This window comes from Agelaius tricolor, unplaced genomic scaffold (assembly GCF_023055355.1).
Source record: "Agelaius tricolor isolate 1412-34295 unplaced genomic scaffold, bAgeTri1.0.p SCAF_50, whole genome shotgun sequence".
NCBI lineage: Eukaryota > Metazoa > Chordata > Aves > Passeriformes > Icteridae > Agelaius > Agelaius tricolor.
The window spans coordinates 1,105,142-1,132,834 of NW_027269310.1; the positions used below are offsets into that span (position 1 = coordinate 1,105,142).

General features: G+C 42.8%; 1 protein-coding gene and 1 long non-coding RNA gene across 2 annotated transcripts; both read left to right on the forward strand.

Moving 5' to 3' along the window:
* The first annotated feature begins 18,769 nt into the window (after positions 1–18,769).
* Positions 18,770–21,194, forward strand: LOC139604353 (uncharacterized). Its single transcript, XR_011683949.1, has 3 exons — positions 18,770–18,832; positions 19,886–19,989; positions 20,473–21,194. It is a non-coding gene; the product is annotated as an uncharacterized lncRNA (long non-coding RNA).
* A 372-nt stretch (positions 21,195–21,566) lies between these two features.
* Positions 21,567–27,425, forward strand: LOC139604347 (synaptonemal complex protein 1-like). The gene is made up of 6 exons (XM_071455529.1): positions 21,567–21,648; positions 22,487–22,549; positions 23,211–23,273; positions 24,129–24,245; positions 25,602–25,694; positions 26,600–27,425. The coding sequence occupies exons 1-6, from the start codon at positions 21,595–21,597 to the stop codon at positions 26,693–26,695; spliced, it is 486 nt and encodes a 161-aa protein (XP_071311630.1). The 5' UTR covers positions 21,567–21,594; the 3' UTR covers positions 26,696–27,425.
* The last annotated feature ends 268 nt before the right edge of the window (positions 27,426–27,693 follow it).

Here is a 27,693-nt window from a genome sequence, read left to right on the forward strand (position 1 = left end):
AATAGTGGGGCAAAGCAGACAGGAGCCTTCTCTGGCTGACCGGCACTTTCTGCTTTCTCTGCCCAGAGTGCAAAGATCTGATCAGGTGGTGTTTATCCGTGAACTCCTTGGACAGACCCACATTAGAAGACCTGTTCTCTGATCCTTGGGTGCAGGATATTCCTCGGCCCTAGAAGAAGGGAGAGAGCCACAGGCACACTTTGATGCAGGGCCCTGGTAAGTTGCAGCTCCACACATGCCTTGGCAATCAGAAGCAAAGGAACCCAGACTTTTTTTCCTGCCTATGTCACTGCCCAGGGCTCATCAGATGGGCACACGCAGCCCTTGTGCTGCAGCTGAGCTGCTCTGCCCAGCACTGGTGGCCGCCATCCAAGCTGGTTTTGCTTGTGCTGGTTCCCTGACAGCTGGGGCCCTGGGCAGAGCCCTGAGAGCCTGGTCTGCCCCCAGGGAAGGAGAAGGAGCCCCTGGAGAAGCTGTACCGGGTGGGGATGCTGCTGCTGCTGCTGCTGCTGCTGCTGCTGCTGCTGCTGCTGCTGCTGCTGGAGACAGCCAGGATGGCACCAAGGATGAGAAGCTCTTCCTCAGCCTGGCCACTGGAGGCTGAAGGTGATGGACTTTGATTCTGGCACCTTCTTCAAAGCCAGACTCCACAGGGAATTTGCAGATGAGTCCCCACCCGGGGAGATGCTGCCAGATAATGCATGGCCCAGCCTGGCTGGGAAGCAAAGGTTCCCCCTCTGCTGGGGCAGATGCAACTCATTCTTCAGTCCCTGCCCAGCTGCTTTTTGGCAGGGCTGGGGCATGGGCTGGGGTGGGTACGAAATGGGAGTGGGCTCCTGGCCCTGCCAACAGCCCCCAGCAGCCATCGTGGCCTGGGCTGGGGCTGGGGCTGGGGCAGCCAGCCCGACACAAGCAAAGCCCCATGGTGGGAGCAGAGGTGGGACTCCAGAAGCTGTGCAGGGGCTGCTTTGCTCTGCAGGCAAGGAAGGGCTGGGCTGCTGCACTGCCCTTGTTTGCTTTGGGATCACGGTGATTTTGGGGGGCAGTGCAGGGTGGAAGTGAGAAAGTGTGGGCTTCCCTCAGCCATGGCTGGGTTTTTCCCTACCATGTGGGAGTTGGGCCTTCCTCAAGGCCCTGACAGAGATAAGATTTTTTCCCGTTTTTCTTGTTTTCCCTTTTTGTCTCTAATCTCTTTTCAAGAATGTGTTGTTTGTTTTTCCAGAGGAAGCGTTCCAGGTGGTCCAGTGTGGATGGGGAAGTGCTTGGGAGCAGCTGTGGCGTGGATGGGCGGTGGCCTTGGAGAAGGCTGAGGACGTGGTTTGGGAGCAGCTTTTCTTGCAGCCGTGGCTGGCGTGAGGTGGGTCCGGGTGTGCTTGGCAGGGTGGGATCAGAGCTTTTGGGAGATGGCAGCGAGCACAGGAGCATCCTGCTCTGGGCAGCTGCTGAGGGCTGGATGTGCCGTGGCTGGCTGCAGGCTGGGCACATGTCCTGCCCTCCTGCTCTGCTGCCAAAGGCAGCAGGGATGGGCAGCTCTGGGCACAGCTCTGGGCACAGCCAGCATGGCCTGGGCACCGCAGGCCTTGGCACAAGGGCACAGGAGCCCTCAGCTGACGGGCACTTTCTGCTTTCTCTCCTTGCAGCCGGGCTCTGCGGCTGCTGAGGCTGCTCTGGGCTCTGCCAGGGCTCTGCTGGGCTCAGCCCTGGGCCCAGCTGGGCTGGCTCTGCCCTCACATTGCTCTGACAGCTTTGCATCAGACGAGCCCCTTGCGAGCACAGCGCCTGAGCTTTCTGCTTTGGCAGCTGAGTGAGACTCTGCTGCAGGCCCAGAGATTGCAGCTGGGGACACACATCCAATTGGCAAGAACCCAAACTCTCCACAGTCCCAGCTGAACGCCTGGATCTGCACAGGGTGTTTGTCTGTCCCATTCCTCCTTCTTGATTGGCTGGAATTGTGCAATTGCACTTTCTTCCTCGTCTAGAAGTGCCTGAGTGGGCCAAAGCTGGCGAGTGGGCCGTGTTCCTGAGGCAGTGCAGTCTGGAGCTGATGGATGGAGAATTGCCCTTCTGCACTGCCAAACCAGAGCAAAAAGCCCTAAGTGGCACTTTGTGTCTCTAAGAAATCCCTGACAGTTTCAAAGGGAATGTGCAGCTCCTTCCCAGGCTGAGAAGGAAGGGCATCTTCTAAAGGATTTGGGCTTTGACAGAGTTTCCATTCCCAGTCCTGCTTGCAGCGGGAAGGGCACAAAGCAATTTCCTCTTGCTTTGAGCACAATTTCAAATGGCAATGTTGGAAACAAAGCCCAAAATCTTTTCAAAGGCTGCTGGGATCAGTAAGATGGATCCATGCCATCAGTACATTTACAATGTAAATAACTGAGTTCCCCTTTAAAAAAGATCATTTACCTCTTATTGCAAAGTTTCAGAAGTTTTTCACTAACACTTGGGTTTTATTTTCATCTTTCACATTTTATATAGTTTTTTTTCTTTTTCCTTTTTTTCCTTTAAATAGAAAACATATCCTACAAAAGGAGTGTCCTTTGCTCCTGGTTCCTGTGTGGAGCAGCTCCCTTGCTGCTGGCTGAGCTGCTCAGGCAGAGCCCGGCAGCTCCTGGCCCTGCAGGGCTGAGGCTTTTCCCCGTTGCTGGGCACAGACTGATGGAGCAGCACTGCTGAACACGGGCACACACAGAGGGCCCAGCAGCAGCTGCCTTTGGCCACCTGAGGCTCCAAGGCCCAACCTCTGAGCAGCCAGGGCTGGAAGAGACTGGCAGCATCTGATCCCTGACTCTGGGCCAGGGCTGCACAAATGACCCCACAGCAGCAGCAGCAGCAGCAGCAGCAGATGGAGCTGACTTTCAGCACAGCCCCTGCCCCTGTTCCCTCCCGTGTGCAGCGGTGTCACAGCAGCCTGAGGCACCTGGGAGCCCCCAGTGCCAGCAGGGACTTGAGATGGCAGCCCTGGGCTCCTGGAGGCTGTGCAAGGAACGGAGCTGGGCACTCCCTGTCCATGGGGAGCTTCCAGATGGAAAAGGCTGCTGTGCCCAGGCAGCTCCAAGGGCACAGAAAGGAGGCTCTGGAGCACTGGATCTGTGCCAGTGCCACAGTCCTGGGCAGCAGCCAGCCAGCCCTGGGGGAGCAGAGGGCACAGCAAGAGGGACAGAAGCAGGCAAGGGCAGAGACTGGGAAGAGCCAGGCCCGCGAGCAGGAACAGCTGCTCCATTGCACTCTTGGAGAAAGCTCTTGGCTGCTTCAAAGCGCTGAAAGGCGTGAAGGGCAGAGAGGAGGCCACAGCAAACAATGCTCCTGTTTGCACAGCCTCCCCTCTGTGTGTCCCAGAAGGAATTGGATGGACTGGATTCGTCTCTCCGAGTGCTCTCGTTCAGCATGAGCAGCTCAGCACCAGCAGCTGAAGGAGCTGAAGCCTCAGGCCACAGGAGCTGGGCAAGAGGGAACTTCTGGAGCAAAGTAATGCTGCTGAAATAGCCCCAGCTGAATGCAGCGGATATCATCATGGAATCACAGAATCCTTTCTGTTGGAAAAGCCCTCTGAGCTCACCCAGTGCAGCCGCTCAGCCAGCAGTGCCAAGCCCAGCACTAAAGCACGTCCCTGAAGTGCCAAGGCCTGGACAGCAGCCCTGAGTGAGGCCTGGACAGCAGGCCCTGAGCCCAAGGTGGCCTCTGGAGGAACCTTCCAAGCAAAGGTTATCTTTGTATCTGCTCCCTGCTGAGATATGCATGGTCATTAGCACTGTGATAGATGTAGCCACTCCTTAGTGAAACATGGATGGACCTTTGTGTATTTAGAAGCCAGAGAAGGCCATGAAATCTGACATCTGGCCTTGTGTGGGGCTGAAGGATCAAAGTCAGCTGCCTTGGCTCCTCCTTGAGGCCTGGCCAGGCTTTGGGAGGGAGCCAAGAGGAGGATGAAAGCAGATGTTGGCACACTAGCAGTGCTGTCAGTTTGTTCATGCAGCACTGTCAGAGCTGGGCCCTCTCCCAGCAGGCTTGGAGCCTCAGCTGGGGCTGGAGGCACCTGCAGGAATTGCCAGTGCCCAGGAGTGGCTCTGCAGCCCTTGGCTGTGACAGCTTCCCCAGCTGCTGTGCGCATCTGGGGGATGGCAAAGGCTGAGGGTAAATGCTGCTGCATCTTTCTTAATCACTGCAGGCAATCTTTGGTGGGGATGATTGGGTGCATTGCTGAGCTGCTCCTTTTGTGATTCTTTGCTGCTCTGAACTGCAGGAAATGACACTGATTCCTTCAGCTGGAGTCTGTGTCTTTGGTGCTGACTTTGGCCACTGGTCAAACCAAACTGGCCCAGTCTGGCCAGATCCCAACCAAATGTCACTTGTTCAATGTCAATGTGAGGCATCAGTGCCATCAGAAATTCCCAGATGGGAAGCCCTTCCCTGGAGTTCCCTGGCTCTGGAGTGGGCTGAGGTGGGAGCCCCGTGGGAGCAGTGGGGCAGTCGGGTAAAAGAAGCTGCAGCCCTGGATGTCTTCAAATGCATCCAAAAATTGCACATGGAAAAGGAAAAGGACTTGTGGGTTTGGGCAGACAAAGATGAATTTGTTAAGAGTCCATTGGAAACAGCACCTTCAGAAGGAACAATTATTGTTGGAATGCTCCCACATGGAGCAAGAGCAGAAGGTTTTAATCTTGAGCTCAGCTGCATTTGTGCCAGTGAAATATCACTATGATAACTAACTATATGCATTTATTGTATAATAAGACCTTAATATATATATATATAGTTGTGTATTTATATATATATATATATATATATATTATATATATATGTCTGTATTTATCTGTCTATATGTATATCGATATGTATATCTACATATGAAATAATAATAATAATGTGATAGGATATTGTTTTACACATGCTGCCAGACCAAATCTCCCTGTTTGCCCCAAGGGCCCCTTTGGCAAATGCTCTGATCCACGGGGCTCCATGGGAAGGCTGCTGTGACACTGAGGGACTTGCACAGGAATTGCATCCAGGAGCCTGGGAGCCCCTCAGGGACTGGGACCCGGCCCCTTCCAGCCAGAGGGGAAAGGGCCCCCCCAAGCCTTGTTAGCCCCAGACAACATGGTAAAGCTGAACAGCAAAGGGCCTGGGGGCATTATTCTGGAATTAAAAAGGTGCCAGCTCCATGGACAACAGAATTCTTGTTCCTAACTCCAAGGAGATTGAGAAAAAAGAATGAAGAATGGTGTCATTGAAGTACTCCTGATGTGTGTAAGGTGTACCTTGATAGTCAGCCAGAATCTTTGTCTGCCACAAACACCTCTAGTGTTTGACCAAGGGGTTAGTCATCAAAATGTAATGATGAGTTCTGATGGATTGCTGAGCTTATCCTTTTGTAATTCTTTGCTAATGATGATGTGCTTTGCTGAGCTCATCCTTTTGTAATGCTTTGCAGCTGTGCATGATATAAATGCCACAATTCCTTCAGTTGGTGTCTGTGTCTTTGGTAGTGACCCTGCCCACTGGTGAAACAGGGCCCCCTCTTGCCTAAGTGTTAGCTGGGAAGGCAAAAAGCCTCCCTCCAAAATTGCCCCCTTGCTCCTTGTTCCCCCCTTCATAGCCTGAGCATGATGTGCTCTGGTCTGGGCTGTGCCCGGGGTCAGTTGGGGTCACCTGTCCTGGCTGTGTCCCCTGCCAAGCTCCCCCGCAGCCCCAGCCCCTCCCCAGCGTGGCTGGACGAGGGGCAGGACAGGCCTTGGCTGTGCTGCAGCTCAGCAAGAACAAAACCATCTCTGCGTGCTCAGCGCTGTGCTCAGCACCCGGCCCAGCAGTGTCTCAGTGCCAGGGGCTGTGCCCTCAGTGCCTGCCAGGGCTTTCCATGGCAACTGCCAGGCCAGGTGCCCCAGGTGTCCCCCCCAGTGCCGGTTGCCATGGAAACAGTGCCCAGCCCTGACCCTTTCTGTCTGGCTGACCTGGCCTTTGGCCCTGGCAGTGCCCTTGGCTGCTGGTTCCTGGTGCCCGAGCGGCCAGCGCGGCACAGGGCAGGTGGCCATGGCACAGCCCCCAGCAAGGGATCCCCTCTGGCTCTGGGCACTGACACCAGCCCTGAGCAAGGGGCCCAGGCCAGCTTTCCATGCCCACCAACCATCACAATGCTTTTGCCCAGAAAAAGGTACTTGGACATCCATAAGTCTTTGTTCTTATTGTCTCTTATTCTCCTAAATCCTAATTGTCCAAATTTTTATTACTTTAATTATATTACTGTTTTATAAAACAATTTAATTGTTTTATAACAATTTTTTAAAAGTTTAAAAACAAGTGATTGGTGTTTTTCACACAGTGCCCAACACACAACATCCCATGTACTGATGTTTCTGGGGGAGCCATTTACAACACCGGGGGGTCACAGGATGTGAAAAACGCCAATCACTTGTTTTTTAAATCTTTAAAAGTTTCATAGTAATAAAATGGTTAGAAAATGAGCAATATAATTAGAGTAATAATAACTTCGATATTTTGGATTAGGACAATATGAGACAATACAAACAAAGAGTTACGGACATCTGGGTACCTTTTTCTGGGCAAAATAAGCCTGAAAAAAGACACACTTTAAGAGAGGATTCACCCTTAAAAACAATAACCTGTTGCATATTCATACACCTCATACATGATGCATAAATTTCATTCAAACCAAGGAGTCTGTTCAGTGTCAACTTCTTCCTCTGAATCCTGACGGCGTCTTCAGGGCTGAGCAGGCAGGAAGAAGTTCGTTTCCTCTGATAGGAAAGCAATAAATTCTCTTTCTCTGAAAGATTTAGGTGTCCTGTGGCTGCTATCTCGCTGCAAGTCCTTTCTTTTTAAAAAAAAGTATCTCACATAGCATAGTTTCTATTTTGACATTACGTAATACCCCAAAACTAGATTTAACACACTACTTAAGAAAATTAATACAGCATAACTTTCTGACATAACACATATAATATTCATTTGAATATTTGCGAAAAGCCAATCATAAAATACGCATTTTTCACATAGGAGGACTGAGCTCCCCCAGTTATTCCCCGTACAGGCGGGACCCCCCCTTCCCCTCAGACCTCTCCCGCCTTCCCCGCGACGGCCAAAGTCCCGCTGTGCTGCCCCCGGCCGGCGACCACGGCGACATCGCCAACCCGCCCGGGCCCCCGGGCTGCCCCGAGACCTCTCTGGCGTCCACGGGCGACGAGCAAACCCCGCCGATGGCCCCGATGGTGCCGATGGCCCCGCCGATGGCCCCGCCGATGGCCCCGCCGATGGCCCCGCCGATGGCCCCGCCGATGGCCCCGCGGCCGCCGCTCTGTCCGGCCGGGCCGTGCCCGGGCCGTGCCCCGCGAGCTCCGCTAGGCGGCGCCCCCGCCCCCGCGCTGAGGGGCCGCTGCCGCTTCCCGCCCTTCGCGCCCGCCCTCAGCGGCCGCCGGGAGCTGGGGCCGCTCCGCCCGCCCTTTTATCGGAGCCATGGAGAAGGAAAACCGCTTTAAATTGTTCATGCCGCCGCGCCTGAGCGCTGGGCAGGTGTCTGCGGGCAGATCCCAGGTGAGCGCTCGGCCGCGGGGGGGACAGTGCTGGGCCCGGGGAGTGCCCGGCACAGCCCCGGCCTGGAGCACACACACACCTGCCCCTGCATGGGCCGAGACGGCTCCTGCCTACTCGTTTCTGGCATATGCACAGACATCTTCGGTTTGAATTTCAAAGACTTTTGTTGTTGTTTTCCATCAAAACTGAAGGGAATCATCTTCTCGAGCATCTGCTCTGTGCTGTAAGTCCGCGCTTGATGTGGGTAATTGAGCCCAGAGAGCGAGCAGGGCTCTATCGCCGGCCGGGGTCTGTGTACAAATCACAAACGGGACGGGACTGCTGAGGAACTGCCTTGAGCTGTTTTCTTTTCCAGCATCAGTCTCATTACATGGTGATGACAATGGGAAGATGTCAGCAGCTCACATCCCAGGCAGCAGACAAAGAACTTAATGTTACAACTTACTTTCAAAGGTTTTTGACCAATCACACAAAGCAAAAGCATATTGACAGTAGTTCTATCCAACCACTGTAAGCACAGGTACCTTTGGTTCAAACAATGCTTGCCTTTTTTGAATACAATACCTGCTGCTTGTAAGCCTTAAAACACAATGCACAGAGCTCCATTATTAAGCTTAGAACTTCCTAATATCTCGCTAGATAAACTTTTCTGTAACTTAGGGAGTTATTCTAGACAAGCGTTAATACACAGACCATTGTTCTATTTGCCCTTACTTTTCTACTTTTTAAATAATTTTTCTGCTGACCTATCTCATGGCTCCTGCTTGGCTCTAATCACAGTTCTGCTGTCTCTGAGGCTGCCTTTTGCAGCTTTCCCAAACCCCTCTGATTTGATGGATTCCCACAGGCCCCACTCAGATGCTCGCACTGGTGTTGGTGTCTTGGTCTCACCAGATCAGGTGTGCAGTGAAAATGTTCTGTCCCCACACTGAGTTATGGGAATTCAACAAGTTATTTTTTCATGTTGAAGCTCCTTATGAAATATGTTGAGATTCAAATGGGACATTCTGACAGCAGATGAGTTAGCTGTTTACAGGATGAACCTCTGTGACTTAAAAACCTTGTAAAAGGGTATTTTCATGCTGAAACATAATCAGATATAGTTTAGAAGTGCCCTTGGAAGCAAAGCAAGAAAGAAATATCAACTACTGGTCTTCAAAAAAGTAATTTGTCTCCTTGAGTCCTTTGCCATGCACCAGGGCCCAGCCAGGCAGGAGCTGCTGAGTTCCCTGCATTGAAAGCTCCCCTTTGGCCACAGTCTATAAATCAAACTGCAGGACACCAACAGTTTGATCAACCACTGGGCAGGAAGAAGTGAGTTCCAAAGCCATTACCAATACCTTGGGCTTTGAAATTTGTAGGCAGCTGTTTTATTAATGACAAATTCTATTTTCACATCATCTGTAGGGATTTTTTATGGATTTTATAATTCTTCTTTACAAATGTACCCATAAGGAACTAATGTTTAAATTTGTGCAGGGTTTGAACAGATGCTCAGATGATGACTTTAAGCTGCCATTTGATGTGTTGAACCGTGGCGAAATCACTGATTCAGGTACGATTGGAACATTTGCCATGCACCTTCTTTAGATTTTTATATCTTGTCAAGGTTTAATTTTCATGAGTAGTCTCACAGTTTCATATCTGTAACTGTTAAATACAGTTTCACTGTTACTGTTTTTAGAAAGACATTGATCAAAATCTCTTCATGTTTCAGATACAATTTCACAGCAAGTGAAACTTTGCTCTGAAGTAGATGAAGAGGTCAGCTAAGTATCAACTCTGCACATCTAATTCCTTGGGGTCTTTTGAATTTGTTCCCAAACAGTGCCTAAAGCATAATTCAGTAGATATTTCAGGGCTAAAGGAAGTAGTTAAAAGGGAATAATGTTTTCTGTCTCCTGTTTAAAGCTGAATCACTTAGAGGAGATATTTGTGATTTAGTGAACATGCCTGGAAACAAATCTTTAAAAATTAAGGTGACTGCAATATTGCTGTTGTTCTTTCTTTGTTTGAAGTGCCTGTGAAGTCCATGAGCTTTAATTAGAGTAAGATTTAAACACTTAAGTATCCTTGTGGAACTGGTTCTGAATATTCTGTTGAGGGGCAGAAGGGTTGAAGTCAGAGTATTCTTTGGAAATCGGAAGTAGATTATCCCCATTGCCTTGTCTGGCTTTGTTTTATCTGTAAAACAATGAATTCAGTGGTTTCCAGCCTTGTCTGGCTTTGTTTTATCTGTAAAACAATGAATTCAGGGGTTTCCTCAAGCACTGGATTCTTTTGACAGTGTCTTTACCAGCAGATCTCTGCTTTAGCACAACTCAGTCCAGCTCATTTTTTTTGCAATAGCTTCTGTACTTTGCAGCTACAAAACACTCTTTGCTACCACAAAATAAAACACATTTCTAGCACTCTCCCTGCTGATTTTCATATCCCTGACAACTTTTTAGACTTTTTTAATCCTAAGCTATTAAAGCGCCATCAGGACTGTAACAAAACTGTGATGCAGCCAAAACAAGGATGGTGTTTGGGGGTGTTGTAAGTGAACCAAAGGGCCCTTTGGGCTCGTGTGTTGCTCTCCCTGCCTCGACCACTGGCCCAGCACTGCTTGTAGGACACTTTCAAGGTGTTCTAAGGGCACAAGGGGGGTGGTTTTCCTTCCTGCTGTGTGTGTGAGCAGAGAACTGCTGGGACACTTGGATATTTGTAAATCCCTGGGTCCAGATGGGATCCATGCCAGGGTGAGGAGGGAGCTGGCAGATGAGCTTGCCAAGCCTCTCTCCATCATTTATCAAGAGTTGTGGCTCACTGGTGAGGTTGCAGATGATTGGACACTGGCCAGTGTGACACCCATTTACAAAAAAGGTAGGAAGGAGGATGCTGGTAATCACAGGCCAGTTAGCCTGGCCTCAGTGCCAGGTGAGATAATGGAGCAGTTCATACTGAGTGCTATCCCACAGCACTCACAGGATGGCCAGGCTATCAGACCCAGCCAGCGTGGCTCTACGAAGGGTAGGGCATGTCTGACCAACCTGGTCTCCTTCTGTGACCAGGTGACCGCCTGGTGCATGCAGGAAAGGCTGTGGATGTTGTGTATCTGGACTCCAGCAGGGCCTTTGGCACTGTCTCCCCCAGCACACTCCTGGAGAAGCTGCAGCCCATGGCTTGGACAGGAGCACTCTGTGCTGGGCTCAGAACTGGCTGCATGGCCGGGCCAGAGAGTGATGGTGAATGGTGCTGCATGCAGCTGGCAGCCAGGCACCAGTGCTGTCCCTCAGGGCTCTGTACTGGGACCAGTTCTGTTCAATGTTTTTATAGACGACGGGGATGAGGGCATTGAGTCCTTCATTAGTAAATTTGCAGAGGACACTAAGCTGGGAGCTTGTGATGATCTGTTGGAAGGAAGGAAGGAAGGAAGGAAGGAAGGAAGGAAGGAAGGAAGGAAGGAAGGAAGGAAGGAAGGAAGGAAGGAAGGAAGGAAGGAAGGAAGGAAGGAAGGAAGGAAGGAAGGAAGGAAGGAAGGCTCTGCAGAGAGACTTAGATCAGTTGGATGGATGGGCAGAGTGCAGCAGCATGAAGTTCAATAAGTCCAAGTGCTGAGTTCCACATTTTGGCCACAGAAATCCCCCACAACGTTCCAAGCTGGGGACAGTGTGGCTGGGCAGTGTTGAGGCAGAAAGGGCCCTGGGGGTGCTGCTGACAGCCGGTTGAATATGAGCCAGCAATGTGCCCTGGTGGCCAAGAAGGCCAATGGCTCCTGGCCTGCATCAGGAATGGTGTGGGCAGCAGGAGCAGGGAGGTCATTCTGCCCCTGTGCTGGGCACTGGTGAGGCTGCACCTTGAGTGCTGGGTCCAGTTCTGGGCCCTCAGTTTAGGAAGGATGTTGAGGTGCTTGAGCACATCCAGAGGAGGACAACAAGGCTGCTGAGGGGTTTGGAGCACAAGCCCTGTGAGGAACGTTGGAAGGAGCTGGGCTTGTTTAGCCTGGAGAAGAGGAGGCTTAGGGGTGACCTTATTGCTCTCTCCAACTGCCTGCAGGGAGGTTGTAGCCAGGTGGGGTCGGTCTCTTCCACCGGGCAGCACTGACAGAACCAGAGGACACAGTCTCAGGCTACAGCAGGGGAGGGATAGGTTGGATATTTGGAGGAAATTTTTCACCAAAAGAATAATGAAGCACTGGAATGCTCTTCCCAGGGAGGTGGTAGAATCACCATCTCTGGATGTGTTTATAAAAAGACTGGACATGGCACTTGGTGCTATAGCCCAGGTGTTGGGGCAGAGGTTGGACTCGATGATCTGAGAGGTCTCTTCCAACCTCATTATTCTGTGACTCTGTGATTCTGTGTGTGTTCATGGCAAGATCACAGGTACTCTTGGGCAAAGTCTCTGAAGCTGCTTTTACTTAACTCAGCAGTGTCTGTCAGAAGGAGAGGACAGAAATGGTGTGAAGAACCTGCTAGAAGGAATTTTGACTTCACTGATAATTCTGACAAAACTTTTATTGATTTTGGTGGACTGCAGTTATCCATGTCTTTAAGCCCATCTATGTGGTGATGTCTGAAGGAGGTTTGGGATATTTCATTGTATTTGTTTCTCCTGTGTGCTCTGTAAAGCCTTTTGATACATACATAGAGGATGCACAAAGATTTGTGCATCCTGTGCATAAACTTGGGCTCCTGATCATATATCAACTTATATCACCATCTGTAGAAAAATATTACTCTTGTGATATTTCTAAGAGATAAATACATTATCTCCAACAGTAGGAATTAGATATTATGTACTATTAATTAGATAGTATTTGAGATTAAATTGTGGAACCTGTTTCAATAGAATACAGAAACAATGAATGAATTGTTCTCAAAACTCTACAAAGAGGCTGAGAAGATCAAGCAGTGGAAACTGACTGTGGAAACTGAATTAAACCAGAAAGAAAGAAAGCTCCAGGAAAATAAAAAGACTATTGAAGCACAGAATAAAGCCATTCAAGAACTGCAGGCCAGTATTGTATAGTATACATTAAATAAACAAAGTTAAGTGCTTCCTGATTCAGTATGACACTATTATTGATACAATTAAATCTTAAAGACTGTTGCAGTTTGGTTTGTGCCTTGAGAAAATGATTATTTTGCGGAGTTGCAGGCACCTGTCCTGTGTGAGTGTTTGTCTGAAGAATATACCTGTAAGTGTCTCATTTGCTGCTAAATTATTGTTCATTAATTATTGCATCTTTCATGCAAAAGATGACTCAGCATGTAATACCAGCTAAAACAGACTTCTGTCTACTGATGCCCCAAATTACATTTTCATGAGGGATTTGAGAAGTCAAAGTGCATTTCTAATCTATTTTTCAATAACAGTGTCTTTTTGCATTTGTTCCCTATGAAATTAGTTTGAAAATGAAAAACTCCATTTGAAACTGGAAGATGAGATATGTGAAAATAAAGATCTCTTGAAAGAGTAAGTAATAGAACCAAGTATATATTCTTGTGGTGGAAAGAATCAGTTTCCATGTGGGCAGTTTTATGTAGCTGTTAAATTTTGAAGGTCATTTCCATTGTTACTCCTTAGGTACACAAAGTACTGTGCACTCCTGTGCAAACAGGATATTTTTTCCCTCCTTTAGAGCTGCTGCTTCGAGGCATCTGTGTAATGTGCTCAAGGAAACCTGCACTCGCTTCACAGAGAAGACCAGCAAACGTAAATGCTTTTTTAGCTTTTATTGATCAGAGTAAATGTACTTCTAGCTTGCTCTAAATTCACAAACAGAAGAAAGAAGAAGAAATTTCTCGTGCTGTTCAGAGAAGTTCTCCAGTTGGGATCGACTGGATGTGGCTCTCAGAGTGAAAAGTGAATTTTAAGTGGCTCACAAAATTGGAAGTGAAGCCCCAGGTCTAACAGACTTTTGGTTTGTAATGCTGAATGCAGAGGGCTTTTGAAGCCAGTGAAATTGTTTGCTGAAAGGTGCCAGCCTGGGAGCTCTTTGGGTGCCCAAACAGTGACCCAGGGTTGAGGCAGTGCCCACAGCCCTGACTGGCCCTGGCAGCCGCTCCAGAGCAGGGCAGGGCTCCTCAAGGCTGCTCAGCCCATTGAAGGTTTGCAGGGCCACCCACACACTGGGAATATATTAAGACATAAGAAGTGACACTTCATGTCTGTTTTTAGGCAGTAGAATCTACTCTAAATTCCCAGCACTCTCTAACAAATTTCCAGAGCTGACATTTCCTGTTTTCAGCCATCACACATTTATGGGGAGAAAAGGTCTTAACCCCAAGGTACAATGAGTAACTGGAATTCTTCTCATGCAACTGAACAAGCCAAGACAGTTGGATAACTTAATGAAGTTTAAATTCTTGAGGTTTTAAAATATGTTCTTGATTGGAAGTTCTACTTTATATGCAATTTAGAATTGTTATTCTAACCATTAGAATTTTACTAACTTGATCCTGGATACTTAAGAAGTGTCTATTTCTTTTTAGCCTTAATTCTAGAAACACTTGTATATAGATGGACTGTTCTTTTTTGATAGCTGTTTCTTTTACTGTTCTCTTTTTCATTGTTTTCTTAGGAAAAAATAGTATCAATTACAAAAGTGGAAGAAGGAAAATATGGACATGGAGTGTTGCAATTTTCTAATGACAGCTCTGTGGTTATAGGTATCTGCTGATAGGAAGAAATTCAGTGCTAAACCCTAGATTACAGTTTAGAAATACTAACAGTGTTGATACATTATTATTCAACAGCATTAATGCTATATTAATTAATATGGTCACATCAACTGATCCAGAATTAAACTTTTCACAGAAAAAAGTATCTTAGGAAGGAAATTTAAAAGCTGAGCTTGCTTAATGTTTCAATGAACTACACATTTTCCCTAAATTCTGTAACTTTTGGCACCATGTTTCATAAGGACTTATTTAATAAGAATGGAGCTGGTAATTCCTTTTTTAATTCATTATACTGATTAAGTATAATGACTTGGACAGCTGGCATTCTTGTTCAAAAGAAAAACTTTCTCATATGTTCTTGCTTTGATAGATGAACAGGAAAAGGCAGAAACAATACAATTGTATGAGGAACTTCATAGCAACATAGAAGTAAGTGACCGAGCTTGATGAAAGGAATGTGAGTTATGTGAGCTGAGCTGAGTTCCATGTTTATGTTGCGATACTGTTTGTATCCATCATGTGTGGGTATCATGTCATGTGTGATGCAGGAAGTTGGGCTTTCAATCCCTTTTCAAGAATGATTTTTGTGTTCCATAAAACACATTCAATGGAGAAAGTGCAGCAGTGTGTGGGATGTGGATCCCTGTGATCTGTGGGATGGGTGCTTAGTGCTGGGTCACTGCCACAACTTCTGGCTTCTTTCTGGGCTCTGTTTCACCCACCTGCTGGTTCCTCAGAATGGCTGAGGTGGGCAGCAGCCCCTGGAGAAGTTCCAGGGTTTCCAGTATTGAACTTCAGATATTAAATTTTGTTTTTAGAGAATGACAGCGGCATTTGAAGAGCTTCGTGTGCAAGCAGAGAACGACAGATCGGAAATGAGTTTCAAATGTGAGAATTCTGTTTATTGTGTTTATGCAGCTGGCTCAATTTTGTACTTCATAGCTTGTGTTCCACATGCAGGGCCAGGGCAGACAGATGTGAAGGGCTGGAATGGTGAGCAGGTCACCCTGAGACACTGGGACCCTTCTTTTATTCATGCAGCCTTTGTTCACTGCCTGGCCCCTTCTGTTGCTGTTCCACTGGGCCAAATTTGGAACTTTATTTTTCAAACTGTCACTCAACATTGAAGTTTTGTCTGTGAAGTACAGTCTAGAGATCAGTGCTTATTTCACATAGTTGGTTTATTTAAATGATAATGCACTAGTGTATAGCTACAGAAACTTTAGCTAAATGCTCTCTCTCTGTATGTATAGCCTGGTATGTTCCTGTTTCATTTTCACATGCTCTTTTCTGTTTGTATTTTGATTATAAAATCAAACATTGCCTCAACAATTACTCTTGGGAAACAAAAGGTACAGCTGTACAATTCCAAGCAATCTTAAAGTGGAAGTTGTATTGAACTTGGAGTATATTTCAGCTAGAATGTTAACTGTGGATGTTACTGTATCTCAAAAGTAAAAGAAGAAGCAGAAAAAGTGGACAAGTTTGAAAAAGAATGCAAACTGGAAGTCAGTCAAAAGGAAAAGCAGGTTTGCTCATTTTACCATCTCATATGTAGAGCTTTGTTTGTGACTAAAGGGGCAATGCAAGAGCCAAGAAGTGTTTCTGGGTATTAGTAAAAAAGACAAAATAACACCTGAAGCTGCATTTAAGTCAAATTCTGCTAAGTTTAGTGATCTTTCAGTACCTTTAGTGTACTGGAATTTATGGTTTGATTTTGAATTGGAGAACTTTTTTCTTTAGAGTAATGTGACTTGATCAATATTTGGCTAAGATTATATCTAGCCAAATATTTTCTATCTGTCTGTCTGTCTGTCTATCTCTCTATCTCTCTATCTATCTATCTAATCTAACTTGAATGACAGCAAAATGTCTGCTTATCATACCTGGGGTACAAATGAAAATTAACATCTGTCCCTTTTCCAGACTTCATGATGATATTTCTTGCATTTTTCTAGATTTCAGCTCTCACCATAGAGAGAGATGAAAAAGATGTTGTCATAAAAGACATGAAGGCTCAGCTGCAGATGTCACAAAATAAGATTGCTGACTTAATGGAAGCAAACTGTAAGAGTTCTGCCTGCTGTGTTTAAATGTAATTGTTTATAGAATTTAAATGTAATTGTTTATGATTGTTTATTTATGAGATGTAATTGTTTATAGAAGCATAGCAAACAGGGTCATGATGGTTTTATTCTGTTGCTGGTTGGCAGCAGAATTTTGGGGCCTTGAAGGCCTTATTTTTGTTTGGAACAGGAGCTGCTCCTGTGGGAGCAGGACTGGCAGGGTCGTTTTTAGGGTGAGTCAAGCACTGAGAGCTTTGGAAGATTGCAAGGGGAAAATATGTTGCTTCAGTATTGCAAATTTACAGTCAGGCAGATGTCACTGAGGAAACTTACTTTTCAGAACTTGATTTTCAATATTTTTAAGCCATCTATATTCAAATTTTATCTATTATTTTATAGTATATGATGTCAGTACCATTGGTCTTTGTTAAATTCTTTAAATGTATGTAATTTTCCATTTTTGGCAGTACTTTTATATACATATATATAAATATATTTATATATATTTTTAATATATTTATTTATATGTATATTTATATTTGTATTTTATATATTTATTTATAATTTTATATAATATATTTATATTTATATTTATATATACTTTTATAAATATCCTATTTTTAAAAATATTAACATCTTTTTTTGTTTAGTACATCATGAAGAAATGTTAAAGGAATCCCAGGTCAGTAAAGAACATTTGAGGGCAGAGCTGGAAGAGGCTAAAATGTCATTGCAAAAGGCAGAGGTACCCCTTGCTTATAGTTTTACAGTAGAAATAGACTAGAGGAGTATTTGCATAAATAATTATGGATACTTTAGACATGAAACAGCTGTAGCTGTTTGTGCAAAACATGTTTAGAAATGATATCATGTCTTGAAGGTTACTCAAAAGAACTTGGAAACTGAGCTCCAGACTAGAGTGAAAACATTAATTCAGGTTACTGGAGAAAAGGAAGAGCAGGAGGAAGAATGTAAAACAATGAAGGCTTTGCTTGCAGCCCTGATAGAGGAGTTGGAGACTTCTGTTGCCAATTTGAAAAGCTTGCTGCAAGAAGAGCAAAATAGGTAAATTAATGAGTTTCAATTCCAAGAGTGATCTTACAGGTTGCAGTCTATGACAAAATCAAGAACCATTGGAAATGAAGCTGAAATTTGGAGGTTTTTTCCACACAGTGGTCTAAATGCAGAGAATTGAATGTAAATTTTTTTGTTGGTGATAGTTGATACTGGTCTATAAAAAGTAAATTTTTGCCCCCTCCAACTTTCCTAACTCTGTCTTTAAGAAATAGAGATTTCTGTAGGTATATATTTGTTTACTTTTATGTCTACTGTTCTGAGGTTGTAAAAGTGTAATTTGATATGTGCTGCAGGCAGATAGATCATCTGCCTGTTGAAAGGTAAATGTTCTTAAAGTGCTTGTGCTAAGACTTTGTCTTATTGTCCTTGAAGTTTCAAATGCAGTGAGTGCTTTGTACCCTACATTTGGGGTTTTTAATTTACCATTTTCTTAGATTAAAGAAATATGAAGATGATTCAAAGCTGCTTACCTTGGAGCTCCAAAAGAAATCTGCTGAACTGGGTAAGGCTTGTAGAAAGGCAGAAAATGAGCCAGGCAGTAATAAAAATGTTTTCTGCTGTTGTCTGGAAATGGACTGTCTCTAGTAGGTGGAGAAATGATTTTACAGTACCTGTACCTATCAGGAATGCCTGAATTTATTTTGACTCAGCTGATCCCTTTTCTTTGGGGGTCATTGGTGCTGGCAGCAGCCAAAGGGCAGTGCTGTGCAGAGCTCCAATAGTGAGACCATTCCTGCATGAATTCTTCTGGAGGTAATTTTGGTTTCCAGCTAAGAGCAGCAGCACTGCAGGTGCCAGGAGTGACTTCTGCAGCAGAGATAAAACCCTCCCATTGAGGTTTCTGGGACCCTCCCCATGCTGGAAGTGGAATGATGCTGGCAGGGGTTGTCTTTAAATATCATCAATTTGATATCCTGTGCTTTCTAGGGATGTGCTCCTTAGTCCCCAGAGTGAGAGCTCTGCCTTGCTGCTGAGAACTTGCAAAAAATACCAGCACTGTCAATGTGCACAGAGAAACCATTTGGAAGTCAGTAACAACTGGTTTCCTTTCTCAGCATATCCATGTGGTACCTTCAGCAGTTCAGATTTTTTTCTGGAACAATGCAGGTGCATCAATACTTGCAGAATACTCTAGTCTTACAGTCCATGGTTATTTGAAGTTATAGTTGTGGGAAATAATAGGCTCTAAACTTTATTCAAGAAAAATATTTAGTTTCTCTTCAGATAGAGATTTGCTAATGTCTGACTCATTTTTCAAGTCTACATTTAGATTAAGTCATAAATTAGCTTTTCAGCTTCTTAACTTAATCCAACAAGTTTTGAGAACTGGGTATTCAAAAGGATAAATGTTTTATACTGCCTGCTAAATCTGAAAAATCATTTCTGTTCCATTAATTTTACATTCCATGTGCTGTAGAAGAGATGACTAAAGTAAAATGTGATAAAGAAGTGCAACTTGAAGAGCTGTCAGAAACTCTGGTAAATATTCATTTTATTAATCTCATGGCATTTGCTCTTCATATGAAATTCCTCTTGCTTTGTAAGTATCTTAAATGTCATAAATAAACACCATCTAGTCTACCTTAACATTTCTACTAAACTTTCTCACACACAATTTCAGTGTTTTCTTTGAAGAACTTTTTTATTGCCACTGTTTTTCTTGTCTCCTGTGCTTTTGGTTTTTCTTGTCTCCCATGGTTTTGGTTTTCCTTCTCAAGGTTTTTGTTATTTCCTTCTTTGTTCATGCCCATTCAAATGCCACTCCCTGTGGATATAAAGTTTTCCCATTTGTTCTTCCTTACAGGCAGGTAATTAGCTCTGGCCTCTGTGAACCCTGCTGTACTGTGACACAGGCCCATTTTCTGTCACAGAAGTCTCAGCTATATGAAATACACTCTGAACAAAGGTTTCTTTTCATTATGATTTTAGATTTACAAGCCTAACAAGAATCCATATCAACTCAAGTTAAGATAGTGGGAAATCAGGTGTGCATTTCACTGTGTTTGCTTGTTGTTCTAATCTGTGCATTGAGTGTTCTGAACTGAGTTTCACTCATTTTCTAAAATGGGCAAATTGGAGGGCTTTGACTGAAGAAGAGTCTTGAGGCTACTGTAGAAAATATGCAGAGAGAGAAAAATGTGGAGAGAGCAATGAAAATGCTCTCCAGATGAGAGAGGTCTGAAGTAGGGCAATAGTAACATGTTTTTAGAAATAGTGAAGTTACACATCATGACTTGTACACAAGTTTATGCATAAGAAACAGCACCCAGAGCAGTGTCCCACCCTAATTTTGCAGCCCAGGTAATTGAACTCACAGCAGGGGACAGACATGAACAGCACTGGTGTCACAGTTCACTGTCTCACAGCACTTCCAGATCCCAGCAGAGATTGGAAAGATCCAACCTGGATAATCCATGACATGGATGGTGTTGGGTTCTTCTGAAAGCCTCATGCTCTTAGTTCATGTCTGATAACCTCCAGCAGTTGGAGTTTGCACATGGATACTCAAAACTCTTCCTTTTCATTTTGCAGAAAGAATTCCAGGATTTGAAAGCACAGCTGACAAGTACAGCTGAGAAGGAACAAGATTATTTAAAGCAGCTTGTGACTCTGAAAACAGATCTTGAACAAGAGGCGTATGACCATTTTGAAAATATAATATTTAATTAGTTTTGGTGGAGCTGCTTTAATCCACAGGGAAATGAACTATGATTGTTTTCTAATCAAACTTTTGAACCACATATATGCCATTAATTCTAGACTTACATTTCTAAATTCCACTTTCTCTATTTGTATGTATTCTATGGCATATGTAGTTGTTCCATATCTCTTTGACTTATTTAACAAGAAGAGAAAGTTTCTGAATTCATGGTTAATCTTGCTTTGAACTACATCATCTTCACTAACCATGAGATTTATATAAAAGTTGACTCTGATTTTCTTTCCTTCTTCTGTCACCTTTTTACATCTCTCTGACTCTGCTGCAAAGCTCATATTTGTAGATAAAGGCCTGGACTTCTTTCAGCATGGAATAAGACTTGATAAATGGGTATGTTTAATTTAAAAGGAGATTTCAAAAGGCATCTTCTTATTCCTCTTGGCCATTTGTTTGAAATTAGGTTAAGGAATGAACAACTAACAGTGTATCTCAGTAAGCTTTCACTAGAGAAAGAACAAACAGCACAAGAGAAAAATGCTGTGGCTGCAGAAGTCAAGAAACTGCAAGAACAACAAGAGGCAAGTTGTAAACTTCCAGGTTTCATGAAAGGACAATACTCAATTTGACAAATTACTCAGTTTTACAAATTAGATGATGAGCTGCAACATGACTTGGGTCTGTAGAGTACCTGAGCTGTTTTTTGTGTTTGAGTTGGAAAGGAAGTGTATTTACACTTGTGAGCAAGGCAGCTCAGTGTGCTTTGGATGTCTTTGAATTTTTTAAGAAGTCACTTTGAATTTTATTTCTTTGCTGACACATGGGTCTTTATTTAGGATAGTAAGAAAAAAGAAGAAAATACAAAGCAGTTAGTTGAAAATCTAGAAGAGGCAAATAGCCAGCTAAGGCAAGTAAAAACAAATATTAATAACTGATATTGTGAAAGGAAGTAGACTCAAATAGTTAGTTGTGTTCAAATGCTGCTTTCTGGGATTTTTTTGATTAATGTTTTTTTCTAGATTATATAGCTAAACAGAAACTATTCAGAATTGCTGTTGGCCAAGTAGAAATTTTCTCAGATCAGAAATACCAATTGCTGCAGGAACAGTGTTTGCCATCATTTTGTATTACATAGTAGGAGCTGTCTTGTTGTGCATTAGACACCTCAGGTGAGAAGGCAATGAAAGTGGAAGGTGAAGGTCATGGATTAAATGTGACAAGGCAAAACTGGGTAAGAGTTACTCTCTGTATCACCAGTTCAATAGACAGGCAGCTCCCATGTTTCACAGCTGCATTGCAATAGTCCAGGTGAGGATGTATTTTCCTTGGCTTAGCTGGAACATCTTTTCCTACTTCAAAAAAGTATGGACAGTTCACAGATTGACTTACTGGGCATGCTGCTGCATTTTAAGAACATTTTCATTGAGCAGCTTATGAAGTTCCCATCAACATTAGCAGCTCTTTTTAGAAAATAAAAGAAGGGTTTCTTAGAAGTACTGAAAGTAAGTTAAAGGCAAGAAGGAAATATTTACTAATGCTTGTTAATTTGGCACTTAGAAATGAACTGGAGTCTTGGAAGGAGAAAATGGCAAAGACAGGTGAAGAGATGAGAAGTACACTGGATGAAAGAGAAGAAAATGTATGTCATGTGTCATGAAAATATCTTACAGAACCTGTAGGACAGCATTAAATGTAAAATCTGTGTTGGGATTTTTCTGCAAAGCTCTGCCTGGGGGATGTGATCTCTGCCAGAGGTTTCTTCTCTCTCAGCTGCTGCCAGCTGTGCCATTGTGTGTGCCCATGCTGAGCCCTGGTATTTCAAAAGACAAGCACAGTCACTGGGATCTTCACTCTTTGCTGCAAGTTTCATATTAAAGATTTGGTTCTTTTCAGGCAAACAGAGAACCTGCTTTTCTGATTTTTCATATACCCACACAGTGATGGATGGGCTCTGGATTAGCTTTTTATATGTAGTGTGAGTTTTAGCTTAAATAGATTCAAACATTTTTACTTTTCTTTCTGTTGGTTCAAAGCAACCTGGGGTTTTTAGCAAATTTCAAAATTTCATTGTAACAGTCAAAGATTTACAATTGTCATTTCAGGTGAAGAGTACTGAAAATGAAATTTCAAGAAAGGAAAAACCATTGAAGATTCTAGAAAATAATTGGGAAATTCATTTTTTCATGGATGTAGGGAACTTCCTACAAGTGTATTTTTAAATTGTGAAGATATTGGGGATTTTTCTTCTTCTTTCTTAAGTCTCTAACAACTAAGGAACTGGTTCACTGCTATTGATTAACAAGTTGTGGTACTTTATGGTTAAAACTCTGATTATTCTAACATGTCAGCTGGTGTTGCAGTCCCATTGGAACAAACCAGACTGGTGCAAGTGCAGGTTTGAGAACATTTACAGGAATTGCTCACACAGGGAGTCATTTGTAGAACTTACTAATGAATGTCTGAAATCTCTCTTTCAGATGAACAATTTAAAGAAGCAGGTGGAAAATAAAACCAAATGCATTGAAGAGTTGCAGCAGGAGGTGGGTAGAGATTTTCATTTCACAAATACATAAACACATTATATTTTGGGTTGCCTTTTCAGCAGGTTTGTGTCTGCTGTGATATCTTTAGATACACCTATGTAATTTAAAAATTCTCCTTTCTTATCCTAACCCTGAGCAAATTAGGGAGTCATCTCAGGAATCACTTGATTTGTTAAATGTGCCTTAATTTGAAAAGAGCAATTACAAAAATAATATCTTTAATAAACTTCATTTTTCATTTAGTGCATAGTGTTATTTTTGTACTTGTAATAAGTATCTCAGTTACCACTTGTAGAAAATAATTCTGCACTGGCACAAACTGTAGTAACTTCACTGTAAATATAAAGAACTTGTATTTTTTGTCATGACATCTTCACACCTTCTGTCAGCAGCATCTTAGTTGTAATTCCCATTCTGCACCTCATTTGTTATTCCCTGCTCTTGCTCAGGAGGAGCCTTTCTTAAGGTCATGAAGAAACAGTAATTATCACAGAAATTAGTTGAACATTCATTTGTTTGAAGAATTGTTCTGGAACCTGAGCTGCACAACAGAGAGTTATTTGCCTGATGAAAGCTGGAATTTCTTGATGCAGTTAAACCATTACATAATTCCATTTACTTATTAAGGTACAGTGCTTGTTTTGTCTTATTTCACCAGAATAAGGTGCTGAAAAAGAAACTTACTGCAGAAAGCAAGAAAAGCAATACTTATGAAGGGAAGGTAGGTTTAAATAACATCCTGTAGAAGATGAGGTGAGTGTTTTTAAGTGCCACTGTAAGTAATGATAATACTTGTTCAATACGTTCTGAGCTGCTTTGGGATCTGGGATACAGACTTTGCAGGAATGAGCTCACAGTTTTTAGAAGATGCTTCCATTTGTAATCATTGGGCACTGACTGTTGGACATTTAAGAGATGGATTCACGTTGCAATTAATGATGTTTCTAATCTGTTCCTTTTTTTTTTCCTTTTATTGATAGTGGACTGAACAGGGTTCAGCAACCTCATTGTAACAGAAAAGCATTTAAAAGACATATACATATATGTATATATATATATTACTTTTTTAAGGCTGTTCTTTAAATGTGTTCTGCAGTGGCAATCCCTCTGATGGTAATATTGTGTCCAGCTTTGGGTACTGCACTTGAAGAAAAGTGGACTTCTTTGAGGATATTCATATGATAACCTTAAAAGGAAAAACTGTAATCAAGATGCACAGCTGGGAGAAAAATGTACCATAAAAGCTGTGAAAATCTGATACAGGTTTACAAGAGAGGGAATCAAATCTCCATCTGTGTTTGTTTTTTTCTGAGGCATTCACAGCATTTAGGGTGACTGCTTAGGGCAGTCTTCCCCACTGGGCTGTTGCCATTCTTTCTTTGAGTATTTTCCAACTCACTTCAGGCCAAAGTTCAACTCTTTATTAAAAAAAAAGCTGAACTTTTAAATAGGGAACACTTTAATCATATACCTGAACAGTAACAGTGTGTTTGTGCTCAAAAACAAGAGGTAAGAAAAAATCATTAACACAGTAATTCCTAAACAAATAACAGCAGCAATTCTGCATTCTCAAAAGGTGAATAAATTGCAGTTAGAGATGGAAAATATGAACAAGCAACATAAGGAAGCAGTTGACATCTATCAAAAAGACATAGAAACAAGAAAAGGAAATGAAAATAAACTTCGTGAAGAGGTGAGAGGTGTTCATTTTTACTGCAATTTAATTTTTTTTAATTTAAAATGTTTTTATGAAGCTTTATTGGCCAGAGTCCTTGCTCTTCCATTTCAGACATGAATGGAATTTGTGTATGCCTGTGAGCAAAGCTTCAGTACATGAGGTGCTTAGGCTGACGTATTTGAATGTATCTTTGAAAATAAGAACTCCATTAAAACTTCTTGCTTTCAAGATATAGTTCAAAGAAATTCCACCCTTGGTATAAAGTCAGCATAGTTAAATTAGATTATAACTTCTCCCATATTAGTATTTTTCTGCCCACACTTTTTTTTTTTGATGGCAATGCTAAGAAATGTTAGGGCAGAGTGCTTGAAATGGCCTTTTGGTTTGAAGTGAACTTGCCTGCCATGGCTGTACCTTTGATCTTGCCCATTTTAACAATCTGCAGAAAAGATGAGGGATTTGAAAGGGATCTGAAAAGCAAATAAAGCCCAAGTGGGACTGCAAACTTTGCACCCACAGGGGAAAGAAGAAATTGAGATTAAAAAGAAATATATGGTTATGTTGATGAATGAAATGCAATTTATTGCTGACAGGTAGAAAAGATGAGGTTGCTTTGTGATGAAACAGCAATGATCCAGAGAGAAACTGATGCCAGATGTCAGCACAAGCTAACTGAGATGATGGCACTGATGGAAAAGCACAAGGGAAGAGATTTTCCTGCTTGCTGTGGTTTGCAGTGTGTGATACCATGTTAACAGCATGTTTATAACTTGTGATACCACGTTCATGACCTTTCCAAAGCAGAAACAGGCCTGAATCTGGGAAAAGGAAGCTGAACACATGCTGGACTTTGCATCATCTAAAATCAAATTCATTTGAAGATTTTCAAAAGATTCCTATGGGCAGATAAATTCCATTCATCTAAACTTCTGGGATTTTTAGATTTTTTTCAATTCAGGCTTCCTTTGATACCATCTGAGTGCAATATTTTTCAGTATCAGTTTGGCTCTTTCTCTGAGATGCCTTAGTGACTGTCAGCAGTTTAGCCTGACACATTTTAGTTTTCCTTTCTGTTCCTCTATTTTGCAATATCTTTAGCAGATACATTAATAAAGCTGGCACAGCTGGCTCTTAGTGCTGAGCACATATTGCTGCACAGAAATCAAGCACTCTCTGCCAGTCCACAAAATAATACTTGAATTGAACATTTTCTGGTTTACAGTTTCTGCAGAAGCATCAATGAATCTTTTCTTTCTGAATCTTAAGAGCCTGGTTTGAAAGAAATGATGTTTTAAGACTGGATAACTCTATAATTGTAACATTTAGTCACATATTTTGAGTTTGTTGTTGGTTTGGTTTTTTTTAACCCAGAATGAATATGATAAAATGGTTGAAGAAAAAGATGCAGAGTTAAAAGTCTATAAAATGAAACAGCAAAAGCAGTTCTCATCAGCAAGAGCACTGGTAAGGAGTACTTTCCAATGTTCAGTAATTCAGTGAAGGGGCTGATGTCCTTGTGTAGTGGTTTTATACTGGCTAAGGGCCAGGCACACACAACAAAACCATTCACTCATTTTTCTCTGCTGTAGTTGAGCAGAGGAGGGGAAAGAAAAATTCAAGTTGAGATAAGGATTAGGAGAAAAACACTTTGAGGGTAAAGAAGATTCAAACTTAAATAGCATCAAATATTTTATTATTAATAGAATTAAAAATGGGTAATGAGAATTAAAATAAACCTTTAAAACACCTTTTTTCCCAATCCCTGCCTCTTGCCCACCAACAGCACAGAGAGACAAAAGATGTGATCTTCAGTCAGTTTGTGACTTCTAAAAATCTTTTTTCAGGTTGCTTAGAGAGTTTCTTTTTCCTGCTGTGCTCTGGGGTCTTTCCCACCAGAGACAGTTCTCTGGGAACTTTTCCAGTGTGGTTTTAATTTTTACCAGTAGCAGTCCCACCCAAGCTGCTGCAGCAGATCTTATTCTGGGCACTAAAAACTCCAAATGTTTCTAGAAATGAATTGGAGTAGCAGTGTGTTTGTGTCTGCTCTTGCAGATAGTGTGTCATGCTCTGACTTCCCACTTGGAATAGGAAACTTTTGTTTTAAATATTTCAATTGTGCCCTCTCAGCCGTGTTCTCCCAAGTGTTTTAAGGTCTTACCTTGAACATTTCTGATCAAGTCCCTGTTTCTTATAGTGCTTCAGTCTTTTTAAACAAGCTAAAGCAAAGCTTCAAGTATAGGGCTGAAAAGCAAATAGAATTCTCTTGTGTACCTAATGAGTGTCCCTGTTAATTACTGTCTCACTTGGGACTGTTTTCTTTTTTCTGGGCTGTGCATAGTTAACCCTGTCCTTTATTTAATGGTTTGTAGGAAAATGAGCTGTCATGTTTGAAAAGTGAACTGGCCTCCCTTAAGGAACAACTGAAAGCAGAAATTGAAGAGAAGGTGGAGTTTTTTATTCACTGAGCAGTGGGGGTGAGAGGTGTGGCCTGGGCTTGTGCTGTGGGAGGAGTTGGATAAGAAATGAAACTGAACAGAAAAACAGGGACTTTTGAATGCTGGGGTTGTGCTAAACCTGGTCATATATTTGTGTGAACTTTGTAACACTCTGTGATTATAGATTATATATAAATTAACAACAAAACAAAACTCTCCTTTAGTTTAGTTAACTTTAACTAGCTAAAGCAAAAAAGTTCCCTAAACTGTAGGGGTTTTTTCAGTGACTTTTGAATGCTGAGGTTGTGCTAAACCTGGTCCTATTTTTGTGTGAGCTTTGTAACAGTCTGTGATTATAGACTGTGCTCTGTAATTACACCAAGAAGATTTTTAACAACTGAATTCAAAGAAATATTTCCTTGCTGTCACATAACTCTTTTGTAGGAGAATCTTGTAAAAGAGCACTCTCACAGCATGATTCCTGAAAGTGAAAAGAAACACAAGGTAACTTCAACTTTTTAATTGCTTTTAGAATTTGGTAGTGTTTATATGTGTAGAATCAATTGAAGTGCCATGATAATTTATTTGCATTCAACAAAAGGCATTGGAATGCTTTGGACTTCAAACTTTTTAAAGAAAATAAAAATTTATGTTCCTGGGACTCCTAAACCTTGTTTAGATCTATACAGTGAATCTATTCATGTAAAAATAGAAAGTCTCCAAATTATATTCCTAAAATAAAAAAGATAAAAATAAAAAATATCTCCTTCAGTGCAGGAAGCCCCTTGGGCAGTCCAACATTGAAGTTTTGTAACTCCTAACAGTGAATTTTTCTTGTTGCATTTTTCTGCCTGTATTTCTTACTTCTCTGTAGATGATTTTTTTTTCCCCCCTGGGATAAGAAGGGATTTTAAAGGGTCCTACCATTCCATGGAGATATTAGACAGCAGTTTCTGGAAGGGCTCCCACTGTGTAATTTTTCTTGCTCCGTTGTTGATTTTTTTATGTCTCTGGAATTGTTTTACTCA

Bases quoted from the DNA above. Each gene is read 5' to 3' on its own strand.
- LOC139604347 (XM_071455529.1), top strand. From the start codon at position 21,595: ATGGCAAAGACAGGTGAAGAGATGAGAAGTACACTGGATGAAAGAGAA. The intron at 22,550-23,210 runs GTGGGTAGAGAT...TTATTTCACCAG, and splicing joins TTGAAGAGTTGCAGCAGGAG to AATAAGGTGCTGAAAAAGAA. The intron at 23,274-24,128 runs GTAGGTTTAAAT...CATTCTCAAAAG, and splicing joins GCAATACTTATGAAGGGAAG to GTGAATAAATTGCAGTTAGA.